The 21797-nt window shown below is 37.0% G+C and overlaps 1 protein-coding gene across 1 annotated transcript in view; it reads left to right on the forward strand.

Annotated features, from left to right (window-relative positions):
- RecQ4 (RecQ4 helicase) overlaps nt 1-21797 on the forward strand; it is a 57340-nt gene that overhangs the window by 26506 nt on the left and 9037 nt on the right. Inside the window, exons 8-12 of the mRNA XM_083135748.1 lie at nt 2192-2494; nt 7748-7871; nt 10987-11162; nt 13360-13821; nt 20214-20373. Coding sequence (XP_082991874.1) covers nt 2192-2494; nt 7748-7871; nt 10987-11162; nt 13360-13821; nt 20214-20373 — 1225 coding nt within the window. The remainder of the gene's footprint in view (nt 1-2191; nt 2495-7747; nt 7872-10986; nt 11163-13359; nt 13822-20213; nt 20374-21797) is intronic.

Below are 21797 nucleotides of genomic sequence, written 5' to 3' on the forward strand. Positions count from 1 at the left end.
CCTTAAGCGGGATTTAAATCATTCAGCTTCAGCATTTTCTGGTTATATCAAACAAATTTCTATATTTTTAAATCTTGAGAATATTGTATTTAAATCATTTTTTTTTAGTTATTCACCGACAGTATCCTCACACATCGTGATCAGTGTGAACTTTTTTTGATTCATGCATTTTGCTTGTATTCTAGTTGCATTGGGTTTGTAACTAATATTTGAAACTAAGTAACATTTTCACTCTTAACACAGTTTTTATCACACCAACTCATATAAAAGCTAACACTTGTTATTACAAATAACTTGAAAAATTACTGTACATTTTCAGGCGAGTGTTATTGTCGAAAATTTGCAATTTGGTCCTTCTGTGGTATTCTTCTGCAATGCTTCTCGGTTGACTGACAAAAACAATGTTGTGCAAGTAGGTTTTTATTTCCCTGTAGATGGCAGTATAGACTAGCACTTTTCTTTTAAACTGGTAAAAGCATTTTATGTCTACCACCAATAGATGACAGCAGTTCGACGTCAACCATGCAGCAAACTGCTATTAACACAGAACCACACAAACATTCAGTTGTACATTGCTCCGCCTTGCATGGTTAAAGTACCCTTTACAATAATAATTCTGCACAACATTGGTGTAATATTAATTGAAAATTGTTATTTTGCAAAATTTCCAGTATAATTATACTTCGCAAAAGTGTTGCGTGGCATTTTTGCGGACACTGCGAAAGATCAAAATGCCGGAAAAGTATTGGCCGGTACCTGTGAATAAAATCCAATTGATACTTTCCGATGCCGATACCACTGGTATCAACCAATACCAATACAATGACATCGGCTCAGCTCTAGTCAAAATGCATGTAAGAATTGTAGATTATGACCAGTTGTAAGCAGACCTTTTATGTTGCCTAATAAGTTACATCAAGTTCATTAAAACATCACTAGTAAATCTGTTCAGACTCCCACATGTTTATTATGGGGAATGATAATGCTTGCTCTGCTTTGCAACATAAGTTTTCACTATTGAGAGTAATGTTTTGGCATTTTTTGTAACAGCCAGTTCTTAAAATTTTCATTTTCTGTTTGTGTTATATTATGTTAAATAACATGTTCCTAGAGTACTTAAAAATATAATTCCATAAGCGTCCATGTAAAAATCCAGCTTCCAGGCCTGCAGTAATATAATTCCTTGCAATTGTTGTCGCAGTGTAAAAACTTTGCATTTGATTAGTATATATGCATGCTTGTAATGCTGTTGAGAATCTGTGGTAAATATTTATTTTGTATGTTGATAAAAGACACACTCATCAGATGTTACTAATAGCTTAACGGGAACCTTGATTCCTCAGTAAATGTTTTCATTCAATACATTTTTGTTCTTTTATTGTGTACTATAAAGTTTCTACATGTATTTGAATGGTTTCTAATAGGGATGGCCAAAGATCCGTATAACTGCTATACGTATTTCAAATTATCCGATATCTGTTTCGGATGCAACACACAATCTGAATATCCAGATAGTACAGTTGATTTCATTTTAGTGTGAATCTTTGTCTGAAGAAGACCCTGTTAGAGGGTGAAAACGTTACTTTTTTAGTGTATTTTTATACAATAAATTTTGCCTTGGCCAGCGTTTGAGTGTTTCATAGTACGGTTATTCGGATAGAACAGATTTGATTAAGGATTTGTAGAAAATCCGTACAGTGAAATACGAAATGATGAATAAAGGAACATGTGCATAGCTTGTAAAACGATAAACTATTGAACTGTCTGGATAATACACACATTTGGATAATCTGGATATCTAGATAATTCGAATATCAGGATAATTTGGTCTAGATTATGCAGATAATCCAAATATCCAGCTAATTTGGATAATTCGAATATCAGGATAATTTAGTCTGGTTATGTAGATAATCCAAATATCCAGATAATTTGGATGTATGGATAATCTGCATATCCAGGTATCAGAATATCCAATATTCAGATATTTCAAATCCGGATAGAAAATTACCCGATATCTGGATCAGCCATCCCTAGTTTCTAACAATTTGCTTGCATACTATAAAGTAGAATATTCCTTGATTTCCTTACAACGTCAGGAAATCATTATTTTGTGGAAGAATAAAAATTACTCCAGTTCTGATTACACTACCATTGTACATCAAGGATTATAATTCCAATGCTTGATCTGCAGATACTACGAGACAGATTAGGAGTGACCTCCATTCTTGGCTTGACTGCTACTGCAACTAAGTATACAGGTAGGAGCATTGTAGAGCACATTGGCATCAGCGAAGGTGACGAGAATGCCATTATCAAGGGAGTGATTATGCCACGGAATCTGTGCTTGTCCGTCTCCTGTGACGAAGGTAAAGACAGTGCATTAATTTCCATGCTGAGAGGGGAAAGATTCAGCAGCTGTGAGTCCATCATAATCTACTGCACGAGGAGAGAAGAATGTGTGAGGCTGGCTGCTATAATTCGCACACGCCTTCAGGTAAATTGCATTGCATCATATTGTCACTTTTAGATGTCAATAACTTGTCTGTCATTAGTGATGTATGGATAGTTGATTGTACACATTTCCCGATAGTATTTAACATTTCTTGATTTTAAAAAAAATACATATGTTTTAACTCAGTTTTATGCACAGATAGGCTAATCGGGACTGGACCTACAGTAGGCTCTAAAGCATTGTCTGCCTCCACTGGCCATTGATCCAAGGACCCTTTGATTACAAGGCAATATCACTGCACTGTCAGGGAGGCGACATTTCTTGAGTTTATGTGCTTAGTGCCATGGCTCTCCATGTATCGTTACATTTTCTTTAAATATTAGGTATTTATAGTCTTTCTGAGTACTATATTCCTCTTTATGCAGTACAGTGGAACCTAGATAACTCGAACTTGAGGGGAAAGAGAAGAAAGTTCGAGGTATCAAGGATTTCAACTTACCAAGGTTCAAGTTATTGAGGGCCAAAATCGCCGAGTTATAGAGGTCTAAAGTTTACTGACCCTTCTGAAGGTCGGCACTATGTATGCCTATAACGTATGTTTATCACCTGACATTGTACTTACGGACCCTACACTTCGACTTATTGAGGTCCGTGCGACTAAAATTTCGTGTTATAGAGGTGATTAGAATTTAACTTTGACTCATAGAGGTTTTTAATACTTTCCCTTGAGTTATTGAGCTCGAATGGCATCCCATAGACTGTACATAAATTCATCTTATCAAGGTTTTATTCGAGTTGTTGAGGTAAAATTCGTATTGAGTGTTATGAACAATTCAAGAGGATTACAAAAAATTCGACTTATCAAGGAATTCGGAATGTTGAGGTTTGAGTTGTCAAGGTTGCACTGTATATGCTGCTTAATATTAGTTGGGTAAGTTGCTGAGAAATAATAACAAGTTACTAGTTATGACACAAGAAAGTGTTTCATACTTTGTGCTGAAAATGCGTTATTATTAACTACTATTTATAAACAGTACATTGATTATTTTAAAACAGGTAATGCTTGATGGACTCCTTTTTTTGCATCCAATGGGTATGATGTGATTGTGCTGACAGGCAAATAACAATAGATTTGATTTTTTTTTCTTGTGTTACATCTACTTGATACACAGATGGTTAATTGGGCCTGGACCTACAGTTTAAAATAGGATCCGAACCACTATGTGCCTCTGTACAGAACCTGACACCTCTTGATTACAAGACATCAGCTTTCGCACTATGCCTTTGGGGAGGCCAAGTTTCAATAGATAGTGCAGCATATGTAGTAGGGTATTCTCATGGTAGAACCTATAGAGCATATTCAAAAACCAAAAACATTTGAATTTCCAAAAGACTGCTCATGGTGAGTGCCAAGATGACCAAGAACTTGAGCATGGGTTACCAGGGACGTACGTGCTGCAGGTATTGAGGCACGGGTAAAGCAATGAAATGTAATCAATATCAATAAGGATTATGTAAGTGTTTAGTATTTTTTAACTGCCATTTGTAATATGTATACAGTACTAACTTATACCTGTAACAGTTATGTTGATATATCTATGGATGGCATCACAAATAATGTACTTCACTAGTTCTTTTCATATCACCAAATGCTTCTCATCCTCCCAACCTTTGAACATTATCTGGTATCTGTGCTGGGTCATCCCATGGCAAGATTGGTATTTAGTTGAAACATTAGAACACTTTCTCTCCAAATAAGAATTTAGGGCTCACGATATGGGCTCCAAAATCTGGGTTTGAATAGTGGCCGTGGCACAAGAACGTAAAACCTGGCATCTGTGAAATTATGTGTTTGGTCAGCAACAATTAATTAATGCCTCCTTGTAATCAAAGGATGCTGGATTTGATACCCGGTGGAGAAATACAAAAAATAGTGGTTCGGATCCCACTTTAAACTGTAGGTCCAGTCCCAATTAGCCTATCTGTGCATATGTAAGTGTTTAGTATTTTTTAACTGCCATTTGTAATATGTATACAGTACTAACTTATACCTGTAACAGTTATGTTGATATATCTATGGATGGCATCACAAATAATGTACTTCACTAGTTCTTTTCATATCACCAAATGCTTCTCATCCTCCCAACCTTTGAACATTATCTGGTATCTGTGCTGGGTCATCCCATGGCAAGATTGGTATTTAGTTGAAACATTAGAACACTTTCTCTCCAAATAAGAATTTAGGGCTCACGATATGGGCTCCAAAATCTGGGTTTGAATAGTGGCCGTGGCACAAGAACGTAAAACCTGGCATCTGTGAAATTATGTGTTTGGTCAGCAACAATTAATTAATGCCTCCTTGTAATCAAAGGATGCTGGATTTGATACCCGGTGGAGAAATACAAAAAATAGTGGTTCGGATCCCACTTTAAACTGTAGGTCCAGTCCCAATTAGCCTATCTGTGCATAAAGTGGACTTAAAACTAAACTCATACGATCTTGGAACTGTTCAGCAAACTATGTAATGTAAAGTGTTTTTCTTCCTGCTCCATTGGGTTTGATGATACAAACATTACCTATTATAAATTAATCAACATGCTGTGTATATACTCATATTTAGTGAATCCAGAATAATGTATTTTCTAGCACAATCCGTAAGGCAGTTTATTGTGTCAAATATATGTAAAGAGTCTGTGTGTGTAGTTCTGATGGCAAAATTCACAGAAATCTGCTAACTTTCTTGCAAATACAGTAATTTGCAATGGAGGTAACCGACACTACCTGTAATTACAAAAAACTGAGACTTACACAGTGCGGTCCATAAGTTCCCATATTGACTTTTTTGCAGCCTTATTAACACCATCCAGCGGACAACTGTTGAACTACGTAGTTTGAACCCTTTTGAACAGCCATGCTGAGTGGCATCAGTCTAGCCTTTGTTGCTGAAGAGTGCAGACTAGGGATGGCCAGATCCAGATCCTGGCGGATCCGGATCATAAAATTTTTCGGATCCGGATCCGGTACTTTCGGATCTGGATCCAGAACTTTTTGATCTGGATCCGGTACTTTGGGATCCGGATCCGTTTTGCCATCCAACATGCGCTTCTTTGGAAAGTAAGAATGTGCTTATAACATATTGTTATACCCCCCGGACTCAACCTAGCCAACCAGTAACTCTTTCCTCTCCTCCCCGAAACTACCCACCCACCTTACAGTAAACACTGGCTAAAGTACTTCGTGTTTCCTTTCAACTGTTTCTGGCAACACTGACCGTAGAGACGCTACGGTCAGTATTCTGTGCCTCTACTCACAGTGTCGTCGATCTTTTATCTACCTTCTTGAAAATGCGACTCAGATCGCGAAATATTGAATTATTTCTATTCATGTGGTAAGTGTTTACTGTCTCCTTCATTATTTGTATATATATATATATATATATATATTGGATAAAAGGAAGGAGGGCCACAAGGGCTAAATAAAAAGTGAAAGAGGAGAGAGGAAACACTCACTGGACAAAGAAAAAATTCAAATTTTCGTGATGGTGTATCACATCTTCAGGAGTAGAGAGACGTTGTATAACTAGGTGACTAGAGGGGAAGAGTAAGCATGACCTGCAGTGTTGCCAGGTCCCGAAGGAAAAAAAATGGTTCTTTCGCCTGGCTTGTCGAAAACTGTGAGTGGTGGGGGTTGGTTGGGAAAAGGTGGTGGTGAGGGTGAGGATAGGGGATGAGGGGCGTTACTGGGTGGCCTTGTTCAGGCCTGGAGGTGTGGTTGCATTCATGGTCAATATGTAGGCCCTCTCCCATCTTCTACGTATTGAGGTGTTGGTGGATTGGGGCAAGGAGTGGACGATCGCTACCTGGAAGCAGTCATTAAAAGGAATATTGTGGTGATTGGTGTGAATGGCAACAGCAAAGTCCAGGTTTTGGGTAGAGGAGCAGTGGTTGTTGATCCGGATCCGTTTGGCCATCCCTAGTGCAGACATCTGATATAACCTGGTGTTGTGTGTGTGTGTCAGACTCTGTAGATGGACGAAGAGGAGGAACAGCGGGTAGCAATTAAATTTTGCTGCAAAGCTGAATTTTCAGCGACAAAGACATTGGAACTGATTCAGAAGGCATACGGTGAGTCAGCACTGAGTCGGACAACCGTTTTTGAGATCCGAATGGGTCGGTTAAACATCCCCAAGACTGAAAAAACTGCGCTTCCAAAAATCAAGGGCGAAGACGATGTTCATGTTTTCTGATAGCAGTGGCGTCGTTCACAAAGAATTAGTGCATCCAGGTAGAACAGTAAATGAGGAAATCTATCAGGAAGTGTTAAAACTCTTGCTAGCTCCAATCCAATGAGATCGACCAGACCTCTTCACCTCTCGTGATTTTTTCCTACTGCACGACAACACCCCGGCTCATTCTGCAGCAATAAATCGCCAGTTCCTCGCTGAAAAGCAAGTCTCCACGTTGCACCATCCACCTCAATCACCAGATTTGTCACCTCCGGACTATTTCATCTTCCCAAAACTGAAAATGCACCTGAAGGGTTCAAGATTCAATTCGATTGAGGAGATCCAGAACGCTGTGACCGATAAACTCAAGATACTTCCAAAAGAAGACTTTTCTGAGGCCATGAAGGGATTGAAAACTCTTGTTGAGCAATGTATCGCATCAAATGGATCTTATTTTGAGAAAATAAACTGTCAAGACTCATGCGCTTTTGACTTTGAATTTGTTATTGCCTTAGTTCGGGAGCTTATGGACCGCACTGTGGCAAACTTAAGGAAAATTGGATGATGCCAAAGGAAAAACAGTATAACAAAATACTATAGTATGTGTACAGTAGTAACAAATATTAGAAAAATAAATATTCGAATTTCGTCTGCCTCAGGACTTTCGCCTAGTTGTTTCTGTTCACTCGCTTATCAGAAGAAAACTTTTTTTTTTTACATCAGATTATACTAAACGTCAGATTATTGAGGCACTACTTTACTATTTATTGAAAATTTTGAAGAATAAATTTATTGATGTCCTAAAAATTGTGGGGAGGCTAGAGGTTTGTTTGGTAGTTCAGTGGTATAAAATGCCAAAAACCCAAACCTAATATTGGTGAAACCATAATTTCCACATAACTCTTTCATAGTTTATATCTTGTGATGCCATAAACTGTTCCAAGTAGCTAATTAATGTCATTTAAATATTTAGTTTGACTGTCCAAAACTAGATGTTCAAGTAGAAAAAATGATTAGGAGCCTTACCTTGCAGACTAATACATCACTGGCTAATTTTTGTTTATTTTCAGGATGTCAACAAACGAGAGAGCAAAACAAAAAATGGTCGGTGCAGGCTATCTTGGAATGCAGAGCCATACCATGCTGGTCTCAGTGCTGCTAGGAGGAAGCAAGTGCAGGATTTCTTTATGGCAGGTGTGTGAATAACTTTTAAATGCGGTACATAATGAAATCATTCCATAACAATGGCTTGACGTTATGTATTAGGTATTTATTGTTTGACAGCATACTGTACTGCACTGTACCAGCACAGGGCATACTATCAAAATTTGGAGCATTTGCTAATGCCCATGTGCATTGTGTGACACATAGCTGTGGGCATGTGTGTCATCCATGCTTGCTCCTTGATGCATGTCCATCATTGGCCATTTCAGACCTTCAAGATGCTTACTGAAGGTTTTTGCAATTTTTTTTTCCACTTCAGTTGAAACTTGCAGAATAAGCATTGCAAAGTACGAGGGACAGTCAAATTAAAACCTTAAAAAATAATTTGTTTTTTGTCTAGTATATTTCTTCATGTAGAGTTGCATAAGTTTGTTGCATTTTAGTATGTATCCATTGTTGATCCACATATATTTTCAATCTTGAGTTAGTCTCAGGAAGATTGATCTTTGGGATGCACGCTCAGTCACTTCCAGGGTGGATAAAAATGATTGAACAGTTCGATTAAAGCAAATTTTAAAAAATTATATACAAATATACATTTTTCGGTTTCTGATACTGTATACATAAACCTAGTATGGAAATGTTTGTGGTGTGTGTTAATGAAACTATAATACATAGTTTCAGTAACTTTTCTTCCAGTGAAAATAAAACATTCTGGATGAACTCCATAATTATAATTTAATTTATTTTTTAAAGTCTTTGTAGCTGAATTTTGGAATTTTTTAAAATGATAGTTTGCAAAATGTCAGCTGCCATGTTTATTTACAGCTTGATGATAATGACACTGTTTACAATTTAACATTATTAGTATTTTGTATGTTATTCTAAACAAAATGTTTGCTATTTTTGCCTATAAAAATTATTGAATTTTAAATCAGATAAATTTAAGTGTGTGTAGAGTATACGAGGTGTGACAAAAAAACAAAAACAGATTGATTGCATAAGTGAAAAACAAAAAGGAGTTGGTAACAACAGTTTTGGTGACATTATGTGACACCCCTAGTCTGTGCTGCAAGTTTGGACTTGCCCGGTCTCGCCAGTTGGGAGTATTACGTCATTGAGTGAACACCTGCAACCGTGATCTGCCGAAAGAATGTCTAGTGTGAAAAGTGAACAAAGAATCAACATCAAATTCCTTATGAAACTTAAGAAATCGGCAATAGAAACATTCCAAATGTTAAGTGAGGCTTATGGGGATGATACTTTGTCTAGGACACACGTGTTTGAATGGCATAAACGGTTTTTGGAGGGAAGGGACAGTGTGGATGACAATGAACGTACAGGGTGCCCACGATCTGCGATTACGGAACAAAACATTGCAAGAGTTCCTGAAGTGATACGAGGTGACCAAAGATTAAGTGTTCGTGCAGTGGCTGAGTTACTTAACTTGGATAGGGAAGCTGTTCGACTCATTTTAACAGAGGAATTGAACATGATTTGTGCGAAGGTTGTACCAAAAGATCTGTCAGATGACCAAAAACTGTGTCGTAAAGACTTGAGTGAGGACATGTTACAACGCCTTAGAAAGAGCCAAGTTTGTTGGAATCTGTTGTTACTTGCAATGAGACATGGATTTTTACCTATGACCCTGAAAGTAAGTTTCACAAGGAATTTGATGTTGATTCTTTGTTCCCTTTTCACACTAGACATTTTTTCGGCAGATCACGGTTGCAGGTGTTCACTCAATGACGTAATACTCCCAACTGGCGAGACCGGGTGAGTCCAAACTTGCAGCACAGATAGATTAGGGGTGTCGCATGATGTCACCAAAACTTGTTGCCAACTCCTTTTTGTTTTACACTTATGCAATCAATCCTGTTTTTTTTTGTGTCACATCTCGTACATATTACATTTCCTTTCATATGAACTTCACCTCATCAGTACATATGTCATGTTTCCTTTCGTAGAGCCTAATAAACACCATTCAGTGATTTCAAGATTAATGTACTTTGACTAAAAGTGATTCTGATATCAACAAAATCCTTACGCACATTACTTTGTCAATTATATACTTGAAGTGATTTAAATAAACCTTGCTTATGACCCATTGCGAAGGTCTTTCCACCAATCTGCCAGCGAACTGAAGCCATTGTCGTACTTCTCCCTCCATTCTTAAACTTGCTGGTGTGGTAATAATGCATAGTGATATTGAATTTTCATTTGCCAGAAAATTTCTATAAGTTTAAGCTTCCTGAGGGCAAGAGACCACTGCTCTTCACTGGTGCAAGTGTGTGAAGGAGGTGCTATCTTAAAAATGACAAAAATGGTGTTATGAAGCTCATTCGATCAGTGTTGCACCCTTGAGATGGTTTTGTAAATAACAGTTGATACCTGATGTAAATTTGACTTGAATACAGCCTCTCATATAATTTTTATCAGACTTTTAAGGTTTTTATTTCATTCTCCCTTGTACTAGCAAGAGAATGAAGAATGTGTAAAGTCAAAATAACAGTCACTTATTACTAGAGCTGATTGGCTGATGCCAGTGATGTCAGTATCAGAAAGAATTAGTTGGATTGTATTTACCGATACCACCCGATACTTCCAACATTTTGATTGTTTGCGGGGTCCACGAAAATGTCATACAACACTTTGTTTCTAATTATCCTGGAAGTTATGTGAAATTCAAAGTTTGCATTGATTTTGCAGAAATATTGTGTGGAAAAAAATGGTGTTTTGTGATTTCATAGCAGGGATTTTTATATTTTGATGTAATTCTTGAACATTTTGAAGATAAACACTTGTAAATTGATGCTTACAATTGAAGTTAAACACTTGTAAATTGATGCTTACAATTGAAGTTAAACACTTGTAAATTGATGCTTACAATTGAAGTTAAACACTTGTAAATTGATGCTTACAATTGAAGTGGAAACTCGCCCACTAATATTATCCAGTATTTTGAACAACTTTTAATTGTTTGAAAAATGAAGGCAACTTTTTGAAGTGAAAAATGAAAACAGTGACTAGGATCATCCAAATCAAACTAATAGATTTCTGTTAATCATTCTGAACTAAGATGCACAATGTATAATCTTGAAAACATGCATTGTTTTCTTCTGCATTTATATTGTTGTACTTGCAGGGAAACTTCGAATTGTGGTCGCAACAGTTGCCTTTGGGATGGGCATCAACAAGCAGAACATTAGAGGAATTATTCATTACAACATGCCAAAGAACTTCGAAAGCTACGTGCAAGAAATTGGACGAGCTGGAAGAGACGGAATGCCTGCTCACTGCCATGTCTTTCTGGATGCCAAAGTAAGAATTTCGCTTTCTTTCTGACTATTCTGTCAATTTAGCATTTACTTATTTAGTTGTTGAATTTAATTTTAGTTTCTTGGTGTGTTACAACTTGTCAAAAATATGTTTACAAATGAAACTTATCGAAAAATTAGTGAAAACTTGAGACTTAAACTGGGATCAAACCAGTGTCTTTGGACTAATGTTCTATCACTGAACTACCAAGCCCATCTCTGGCTTCATCCCAGATTCCACTGCCCCAATCTATCTTTATGCTATGTCTATTCCAGACCTTCTGAAAGCTCATGTTGCCTGTGGCTGCCTTTAGAGAATGGACAATTAGTACCATTTCCCTGCAATTGAGGCAACTATTTCAGACTGGATTAGTATATATTTTTGTATTTTCTGCCCTATAATTCTACAGGTAAAGTGACTGTTTTGTTTACAGTTACATTTTTTTTATATTAGATATACTTCACTGGTTCAATAATAATTCATAACTTCTATTGAAACTAGATAAGCCATAACTTACACCACATGCCATCATTTCACTAAGTAATAAAGATCAGTTTTGGCATGTACTTACTTAGTTCTCAAGCTTTCACCACATAATGTGGCTTCCTCAGGAGATAGGACAAGTATAGTAAAGATTAAGACATTGGAAGATAAGTTTGAAGGTAAAAAAGGTTAAAAAGATAAAAATATGATAAAAAGTTAAAAGACAAAGCAGTGCACTGTCACCCCTTCCTACTCCAAGTCCACCTGGCAACTAACCTTTTTTAACCTTCAAACTTACCTTCCAATGTCTTAATCTTTACTATACTTGTCCTATCTCCTGAGGAAGCCACATTATGTGGTGAAAGCTTGAGAACAAGTAATTGCATGCCAAAACTAGTCTTCATTACTTAGTTCTATTGGAACATTATGCCCCTTCCCTTGTAATTGTAACGGACCCAAAGATTTCAGATGTTTATTTGGTCAAACACAACTATACTTGTTATACTGTGCAATACCTACATTTGTAATTTGTAAACTCTTTTTAGTTGAATTAATGTAATGTGTTATTATTAGAGACACATATTTTTGGTAAATAAAAAAGGAAAATTTCGGTATAAAAACTGAGTCAATTTCAGGTTCAAAAGCGGTAAAGAAAATAAAATATCGGTGTTATAGGGGTGAAAAATTTGATTAAAAGTGGTATATAAAAAGACATTTTGGTTTTAAAATTGTGAATATAATCCTAATTTGTTTAAAAACTACACTTATTCCACAGAATTAACATTTCACTTCTAATAGCCCATTTATGTAGTTATCCGAGTACGTATTAAGTTTATTTCTGTGTAAAGGAGTCAATTTTAGTTTCTCCAATATTAACAGCAAAATTAATCAATTTTCCGGGAATTGCATAACTCTCAGGATAATTCAGACCTCGGAAGGTGTCGCGTCGGTGAATAAACCCTGAATTTTGTGTTTAAGAGTTAATTTCGCTTTTTGCAGTTCATTTTGCATTATTTCGTGACAAAACATAGTCACAAAATGCATCTCACACCTTTCAAAAACATGAAAAATTAACACTACAATGTGTTTTTTCAAATTTCGTTTTTTCGTCAAAAATGAAATATGCATGCCCCTAGTTATTATGCTCAGTTTACTTTTAATGAAATTACAATTTATAAAATAATTATAAAGATAAAAAAGGAAAAGCAAGTCAGTAGGTAAATAACATAAAACTTTAAACATTACAAACCTATTTTTCATTCAAGTTTTCAATCATGTTAAAATGGTTAAAATTAAACTGATACCAAATGTGTATAATCCTATTCTTGTATAAAATAATAATAATAACAATAATAATAAAAGTCTGTGTTATTTGTGAAGATATATATTTTAATCACTTATTGATGAACAACCAGTTGTGGTTGATGGCAGTGGGTTACAGATATTGATAATGATTAAAATATTGTTTCCAAGAAACAGAATGATTACATAGAAATGTTTCACTGAAAATTTCTACGTAGTACATCTCCTGTATGTGCCTGATCTTCAACAGAATGATTAGTATTATATACAAGAATTGAATAGTTATTATGTGCTATTTGGTTGTAAGAAGCTTACTCTGGATGATCATTGAGACTGAGAGAACTCTCACCAAGTAGTAGCTATGTGCTACCTAAGGCTAGCTTCCTTCAAGTAGTGATTTTTGTTTTTCTTACAGGGAGGTGATTTGAATGAGCTGAAGAGACACATATACGCAAACTCAATGGACCGACATACTATTCGGAAACTTCTACAGAAGGTTTTCATTCCCTGCAAATGTAACAAGCTGGCTGAAATGCTAGGAGACAGCATGGAGGTTAACCAGGATGCTTCCGAAATGCCGCAGGCTGTACGGAATGAAGTCACTGAAAATCAAACTGTGGGCGACGACGCTAGTCTGTCACAAGAGGTGTCTGGTGGGCCGGATTTTGATAATAAAGTTTGCCCAGGGCATGAAGTGGGATTTCCGATATACGACACAGTGATGGCACTGGATCTACCGGAGGAGAATATATCCACTTTATTGTGTTACTTGGAACTCCACAGTAAGAAGTGGATTCATGTTCTGTCGTCTGTTTATCTGATGTGCAAAATCCAGTGTTATGGTGGGTCAAAGCAGTTGAAAGCAGCTGCAAAGAAGGTGAGTCTCAATAGGGAGAGTTACTTTCTAAGTGCTGAAATTAGGAGCAAGAATTAGCAAGATGTAGGTCAACTAGTTGTAATTATATTAGGGATGTGACCAATTAATTGATGCTCTTGTCAGTATTGGCTGATATAGGCGCATCGGTTTATCAGTAAAATTACCAATTACTTTACCGGTCCGATATATCTATAAATATCTTATAACTTAGTGCATAATTTTCTCATTTTGTTATAATTTTTATTAGGGATGGGCCGATATGAAATTTTGGCCGATACCAATAAAGTACCGATATAAAATTTACCGATACCGATAACCGATATTCTACCGATCCGATATAAAATTAGAAATGGTCCTTGATGAACCTGAAAAGTTCATTGACCTTAATTAATGTGTGTTTCAAGGTGACAGACATTTACTTTTTTTAGAAAGTAGAGCATGGAGATTATTCATAAAAATTACAACAAAATGGCAGAATTTTGCACTAAATTATCAGATATTTATCGATATATCGGATTGATAAAATAATCGGTAATTTTACCGATAAACTGATACACCGATATGCCTAGATCGGCTGATACCGATAGAGTACCGATTAACGGTCCCACTTTTTAAAAAAGTAAATGTTTAAATATGCAACTTCTTTTGCATTGCAGTCACTTAGAAACACACATTTATTGAGGAGGTCAATGAACCATTCAGGTTCTTCGAGGACCATTTGGAAATTTATATCAGATCGGTAGAATATCAATAAATTTTATGTCGGTACTTTATCGGTATCTACCAAAATTTGACATTGGCCCATCCATAAATTATATGGTACTATTAAAAGAATGAAGGTTATAAATAAATTGGTGGTTAGAGTAGAGGAATTTTCAAGGTTTTGTTCTGGCTACAAACTGTCAGTTTGAGGGCCTCCCCCGATGGTGCAGGGATAGTGTCATCACTGCGCCATCACATGGAGGAACATAGTGGTTCGGATCCCACTTTAAACCGTAGGTCCAGTCCCGATTAGCCTTTTTGTGCATAAAGTGGACTTAAAACTCCAACGCAATCAATCAAAAAGTTAAACTGTAGGTCCAATCCCGATTAGTAGAGGCACATATCTTTGGTAAATAAAAAAGCAAAATTTCAGGTTCAAAAGCGGTAAATAAAATAAAATTTCGCTGTTATAGGGGTGAAAGCTTGAGAACAAGTAAGTACATGCCAAAACTAGTCTTCATTACTTAGTTCTATTGGAACATTATGCCCCCTTCCGCTTGTAATTGTAACGGACCCAAAGATTTCAGATGTTTATTTGGTCAAATACAACTATACTTGTTATACTGTCCAATACCTATATTTGTAATTTGTAAACTCTTTTTAGTTGAATTAATGTAATGTGTTATTATTAGAAGCACATATTTTTGGTAAATAAAAAAGCAAAATTTCAGTATAAAAACAGTCAATTTCAGGTTCAAAAGCGGTAAAGAAAATAAAATATCGGTGTTATAGCGGCGAAAAATTGGATTAAAAGTGGTATATAAAATGACATTTTGGTTTTAAAATTGTGAATATAATCCTAAATTTGATTAAAAAACTGCACTTATTACACAAAATAAACTTACCCCTTCTAATAGCACATTTATGTAGTTACCATAGTATTAAGTTTATTCCTGTGTAAAGGGTTCCATTTTTGCTTCTTAAATATTTACAGTAGAATTAATAAATTTTCCGTGAATTGCATAACTCACAGGATACTTCCGACTTCAGAAAGTGTTGTGTTGTTATAGATCAACCACAAGTAAAAAAACCTTGAGAGTCACCATGCAGCTTTCCCTTCCCTCCACCTCGGGCCATAAGAAAGCATGGTCCACTTTCCCCCTCCCCTACTCGCGGGGGTACGGTGCACAGGAGTCGCGGGTCTGCGCAGGTTGTTTTGCTCGTGGTTCCATTATATATAAACGGTAAATTTCGTGTTTAAGAGTATATTTCGCATTTTGCAGTTCATTTCGCATTATCTCGTGACAAAACGGTAGGAAAATGCACCTCACACCTTTCAGAAACGTGAAAAATGAACATTACAGCATGTTATTTCATATTTCGTGTTTTCGTCAAAAACAAAATTTGCATGCCTCTACCGATTAGCCTTACTGTGCACAAAGTGGACTTAAAACTCCAACTCAACTGTCAGTTTGGAATGTGATGCTTGACAGTATGGAGATCATGCATATTCCCAGGTTTCATCAAAAACAGTCTGGTAATGTGGAAATGATGTGCTCTCTAACAATTCCAGAAGGCATTGTATTTGCGTGAGGAAAAAAGCAGTGGCAGAGCATAGTTAGCATTCAAGTTGATGATTTCACCACTGAAGGATCTGGGTTTGAGTCCTGCTCTATGCATGAGAGTTTCTTCCTGGTGTCCTAACATCAGTATTTATCTAATCATCATCTATACTCAGTGTCAAATTTTGTTTTAATTCCACTTGTTGCTCAGATTTACTAAGTTGGACTGGACCTAAGGTTGAAACTTGGATCCAAACCATTGTGCAAGATGCCTCCACTGAGTATGCAACTTGGAACTCTTTGATTACAAAGCATGAGTGTAAGTGAAACAAGCAAATGCTGACCAAGGCAGAATTTATTGTAGAAAAAATTTACACTAAAATGTAATGTTTCCACCCTTTAACAGGGTCTTCCTCAAAGATTCACAATAATTTCAATTTCAAATTTCGAACGGTGTTACCAATGAGTTTAAGCCACTTCACTATCGGAGAGGCCAGTTAGTATTCATTAGTCTAGAGGCAGAAAGTGATGCAAAATACTAAAGTCTTGAAGAATTTTAACAAAATTTCAAATTCGTCATACTTGGTATTTTCTAAAAATTCATCATTCATTTTGAATAGCCCTCCCTGTATGTTCTGATAGTCAAAGCAAGACCACATCTTTTTTTTTTTGATTGTTTTATGTTATGTTGCATTCTACCTCTATGTTAATCATACCATTGAAGATTCTTGTTTTAAGTCCACTTTATGCACAGATAGGCTAATCGGGACTGTACATGCAGTTTAAAGTGGGAACCAAACCACTGTGCCATGTGCCTCCACTGGGTATAGAATGTAGGACTCTTTACTAGGTGACAACATTACCACTATGCCATCGGGGAGGCAATTCTATTAATGAATAATGGTTAGAAATAGATAAAGAGTCAAACACAATGTTACATTCAGGATTTGCATGTAGACCACAGTACTTGTCAGCAAGAACACTTTAAACTGCTACTTTCCCATATCCCTTTGGACACTGGTATGTTAACCTTTCAATTTTTTAAAGCCACCGAGATAAGTATTACACTTCAACTTTTCATGCCACTCTACTAAAGCACTCTGTTATGTAACTATAGAAATATTGCTCTAAATTTAGCTTTTGAAAGATATCCATTTTTACTAGAGCATGCCTGTCCATGACCAATCTGCTTTCAGAAGATCATGACCTATATGTAGGGACCTTGACTTTTCGGATTCGCGATAATACCAAAAAAACGTTCATTGTTACCAGAAAGTGAGTACAAGTGGCGAAAGGGGTATGTTAACACATTTTTAATGCATTTAAACTCACAAAATAACATAGATTTGGTCTTAGCTTGTGAATTTCGCCACTTTTTACGTGCATGTAGTAATAAATAACACAAAAATTGGCTTATGTCCACTGTGTCAACACTGACATTCTGGAACTTTTGAGAGATTGATGTGGACAAATAGCATGTTAATAAGTTGAACACTGCATAATTTACAGGGTTTGGACTCCCAAAAGTTTTTTTTGTACCAGTAACTTAAAAACAAAGAAAACACTTGTAATTAAAAGGTCTACCAGAATGGGTCTCAATAGGTGGCGTTGGTAGCTTCATGTCTGGATCTATTGGATTGAATTTAGTTACATTTCTTCATGTGGGAGGCAAAATTGCAATGTTGTGGTTCAAAAGAAGACAGCAAAAATTTAGTACGTAAAAATCTCGTATAAAACTACAGTGCGTCCATTTCGATCTTCAGCCGAGAGATCGGGAGAAGCGTGGCGGGCGGCGCTGACAGAGATGCTGATATTTGCGGCCTGTAATGCCCGCTTATTTTTATGGACATATGCAGACATTTATATAAATATTGCAAAATGAGCACTAACCTGTGTTATAATTTATCATCTGTAATTCATCCAAGTTCTGCCCTTATATACACAAAAAAATACGCTTTAGAAACGATGTTAAGAGCCACAGATAATAGAACATTTTAATCATAATTTTGACCAGTAATGTCCTCCTTAAGTTTATATCCTTGAAAGAGTTTTGTGTCGATGGGGATCGTTTGGAGGTTTCGAATGTGCAACACTGTATCAAGATTACGCTGCAGACGAAACCGTTAAAAGTAAATGGTTTTCGTAAGCTTCCTTGCAATCCGATTTCTCCGAGCTCGAGTTTTTTTGTTCCTTCGCGACTAGATGAAGACAGAACTGTGAATATAGTGGCGAGCAATGTAAACCAAGAGCGTGTTAATTTCGTACTGTGCGCAAGAGTGTTATTCTTGGTTACTTTCAGTTACTTGTTTGTGTTATTGCAGTGTGTATGTATGTTGTGTCAGTTAGACGATTGGAATGCCAGCCGCAAGGTTCACGTTAGAACGAAGATATATTATGTATGACACGTACATGAAAACAGACTCGTGTCGAGACATGTGTAGGCAATTTGTACAGAAATTCCCAGGTGTTTCAACTCCACACAGAGATATGGTTAGACATGTTGTCCTTAAATTACGAGAAACTGGATCGTTAAATTTTAAAACACCTAAGCAAAAACGACGGATTCTAACCGAAGCATAACTCTATGATATTGGTGCAGCGTTAGAACGTTCTCCAAACAAACCTCTACGCCGTGTTTCACAAGAGGTGGGCATGTCAAAATCATCGGCACATACAGCCACTAAGCTACTAAAATTAAAACCGTAATCTTATAACACAGGTTAGTGCTCGTTTTTCAATATTTATATAAATGTCTGCATACGTCCATAAAAATAAGCGGGCATTACAGGTCGCAAATGTCGGCATCTCCATCAGCGCCGCGTGCCATGCTTCTCCCGATCTCGGCTGAAGATCGAAATGGACGCACGGTACAAAGAAATATTCCTACCATATGTATGCAAGTGATTCAGTTAACCTTTAAGAAATACGAGGCGTATTTTAAAAGTAAGTACCGTTTTGAAATTCCGCCGCTGCAGCGCTGCGGTTGGTGTCCCGTGCATGTGCACTGTGTACCTACATCTGTTGGCAAGCCACAGACGCCATTGCGGCAACAATCAATCGTGTATACATTTGCTTTTGCGTATTTAAAATGCCTCCGCTGACTGTGAAATACGTGCTGTTATTCGTTTTCTTAGTGCTAAAGGCGTGAAAGCAGTTGAAATTCACCGTCAGATTTGTGAAGTGTACGGACAAAACATTATGAGTGATGGAATGGTATGCCAATAGGTAAGAACTTTCAAAGATGGCCGAAAGGATGTTCATGACGAGGAACTGAGTGGGCGACCCTCAGCGATCACTGTCGATTTGGTGCAGAAAGTCGACGAAAAAGTGAAAGAGAACAGACGCTTCACGATTTCTTCGTTATAAGAGGAGTTCCTTGAAGTTTCAAGAAGTGTTATCTACGAAATTGTTACCGAACGCTTAAACTATCGAAAAACTGTGCTCACGATGGGTACCAAAAATGTTAACTGAGGTGCACAAAAGCAAACGTTTAGGTAGCGCCTTGACTTTTCTTGTGCATTATGAAGCTGAAGGTGGCGCGTACTTAAGCCAAATTGTCACATGTGATGAAACGTGGGTGGCCTACGTTACACCCGAAACAAAACAACAACCAATGGAATGGCAGCATTCAACATCGCTCAAGAAAGTGAAGTTTAAGCAGACGATAGCCTCAAAACGGCCATGTTGCAGTGGCTGTCAACTCCGGCGGCAAACTTCTCTGACGACGGAATACAAAAGCTTGTTGTTCGATATGATAAGTGCCTTAATATTGGTGGCAATTATGTGGAAAAGTAGATAAAAGTGTGGTCTTTCATGTAACAATAAAATTGTTACAAAAGTTTACTTGTTTTTTGTACATATCAAAATGATACTTACTTATAAAATACGCCTCGTAACAAAGAATCTTCTTCCACCATAAAATTTACATGCAAAATTAGTGCAAACTGTGTTACTTATTCATTGAGCAAATGTTCTTGTGATGTCACATAAGATTAATTGCATTAAATTAATATATATAGCATAGTATTTGGAATGACGTTCTAATTTGTAAAGTGACAAGACATATATGTAGTGCTTCTAGATTCACAAATGGGAATTACCATACCATTTCTATGACTTTCTCCGTAGTGTCCCCCACTAGCAGTTGCCATTGCCCTCAACATGAATAAGGGCTCTACCCATGATGACAGCACCAAACTTGAGTTCCCTGTTGTTGAAGTGGCTTCCTCCATTGGCTGGGACAGCGGAATTGTGAAGAAGCACTTGAAAGGATTGGAGTGGACAAAAAGTGAGTAAATGTTTGTATATTTTTCAGCACCTGGTGCAATGACAGGTTCATTACCTAAATGAAGTACCGGTAAATCTTTTCCCTGTGGAATAGAAAACTGATTGATTTATAACTGAATCTTCATAGATGTATTGCTATTGCAGCTTTGTTGATACATTTTTTTAATCTTGGGTAGAATTCACACCGAAGCTGCAAAGTGACAGACAACATTAACCCATCAGTCTAGACCATCGTTGCTCAACCTATGGGGAGCGACCCACTACCAGGTTGCAAGGGGGCATTTGGTGGGTCTCTAAGTCGGGCTCGAAAATGTATTTTATGTGCCTTAAAAATCTATTACATTTAAATTACTAAGTCTTTTAAATTACATATTTACTTTTCTAGTATGAAGTATGTGTAATTTATTTAAACAAGCTGAAAGGAGAGTACTCGATGTTATCAAGAATATGATCATAAGCTGGGTGCACACCCCTACAAGTAGTTCTGCCAGCGCCAATGCTTATGGGTCCCATGAAGTGTAATATCCTTCAAGGTGGGTCCCATACTGAAAAAGGTTGAGAACCACTGGTCTAGAGAAAAACATTCATTGTGTCAAGAGGTGACACGATGCATGGTATTGAGAAAACAGGCCGTCAGAACAACATGCGAGTGACAATCGACATGTGCAGCTTGTTGTTTGTTTTTGTTCGAAAAATTTAATTGATTACTGCAGGTTCGCTTTGGTGTGAAATCTTCCTTAGGATCATCCTGATTCCAGGTCAAAATTATCAGAATCTTTGTTTCCAAATTCATTCCAGTAGATGAGTTTGCTTATATTAATACTACAATTATTTGAACTGAATTAATTTTAATTTGATTTTTTATCAAGATATTAACCCTCCCTTTGCCAAGCTTTTCGACACCTTTATTTTACCAAGCGGGGTATTTTGACTACCGCAATACAATTTTGTGATTTAGTGTAATATTTGTTTTTAGATTCTGTTATTTTCAATGAATAGCTTTATTTAGTATTGAAATACAGTTTTTCAAATTATTAAAAGTATTTAAACTGAACATAAACACCGTATGGTGACACTAGTGCAGCGTTGCCATGTATGCGCGCTCTAATTCAACTCAACAATAGTAACCTGAAACAATAGAGAACAATATATGTTATTTGAGTCCTCCTCCGTAGCCGAGCAGGTTAAGGCGTTCACTCGTCTTGATATCGTTCGCTGCGGGACGGTGTAGGTTCGAATCCGGCTCTGGTCGGAATTTATTCGGCCTACGTATAGGGCCGGTGGCAACCCACCATCGTGAGGAAATTGGGGAGCTCCGAGTGAGTGAGCGTAATCCGGTCACGGAGACCTACTATAACGGCTGGGGATACGTCGGGCTGACCCCCCCCCCCCCCTCCACTATTCCACTACTGGTTGAAGATCTCC

Source organism: Lepisma saccharinum, chromosome 14 (assembly GCF_977018435.1).
Source record: "Lepisma saccharinum chromosome 14, izLepSacc3.1, whole genome shotgun sequence".
Lineage (NCBI taxonomy): Eukaryota > Metazoa > Arthropoda > Insecta > Zygentoma > Lepismatidae > Lepisma > Lepisma saccharinum.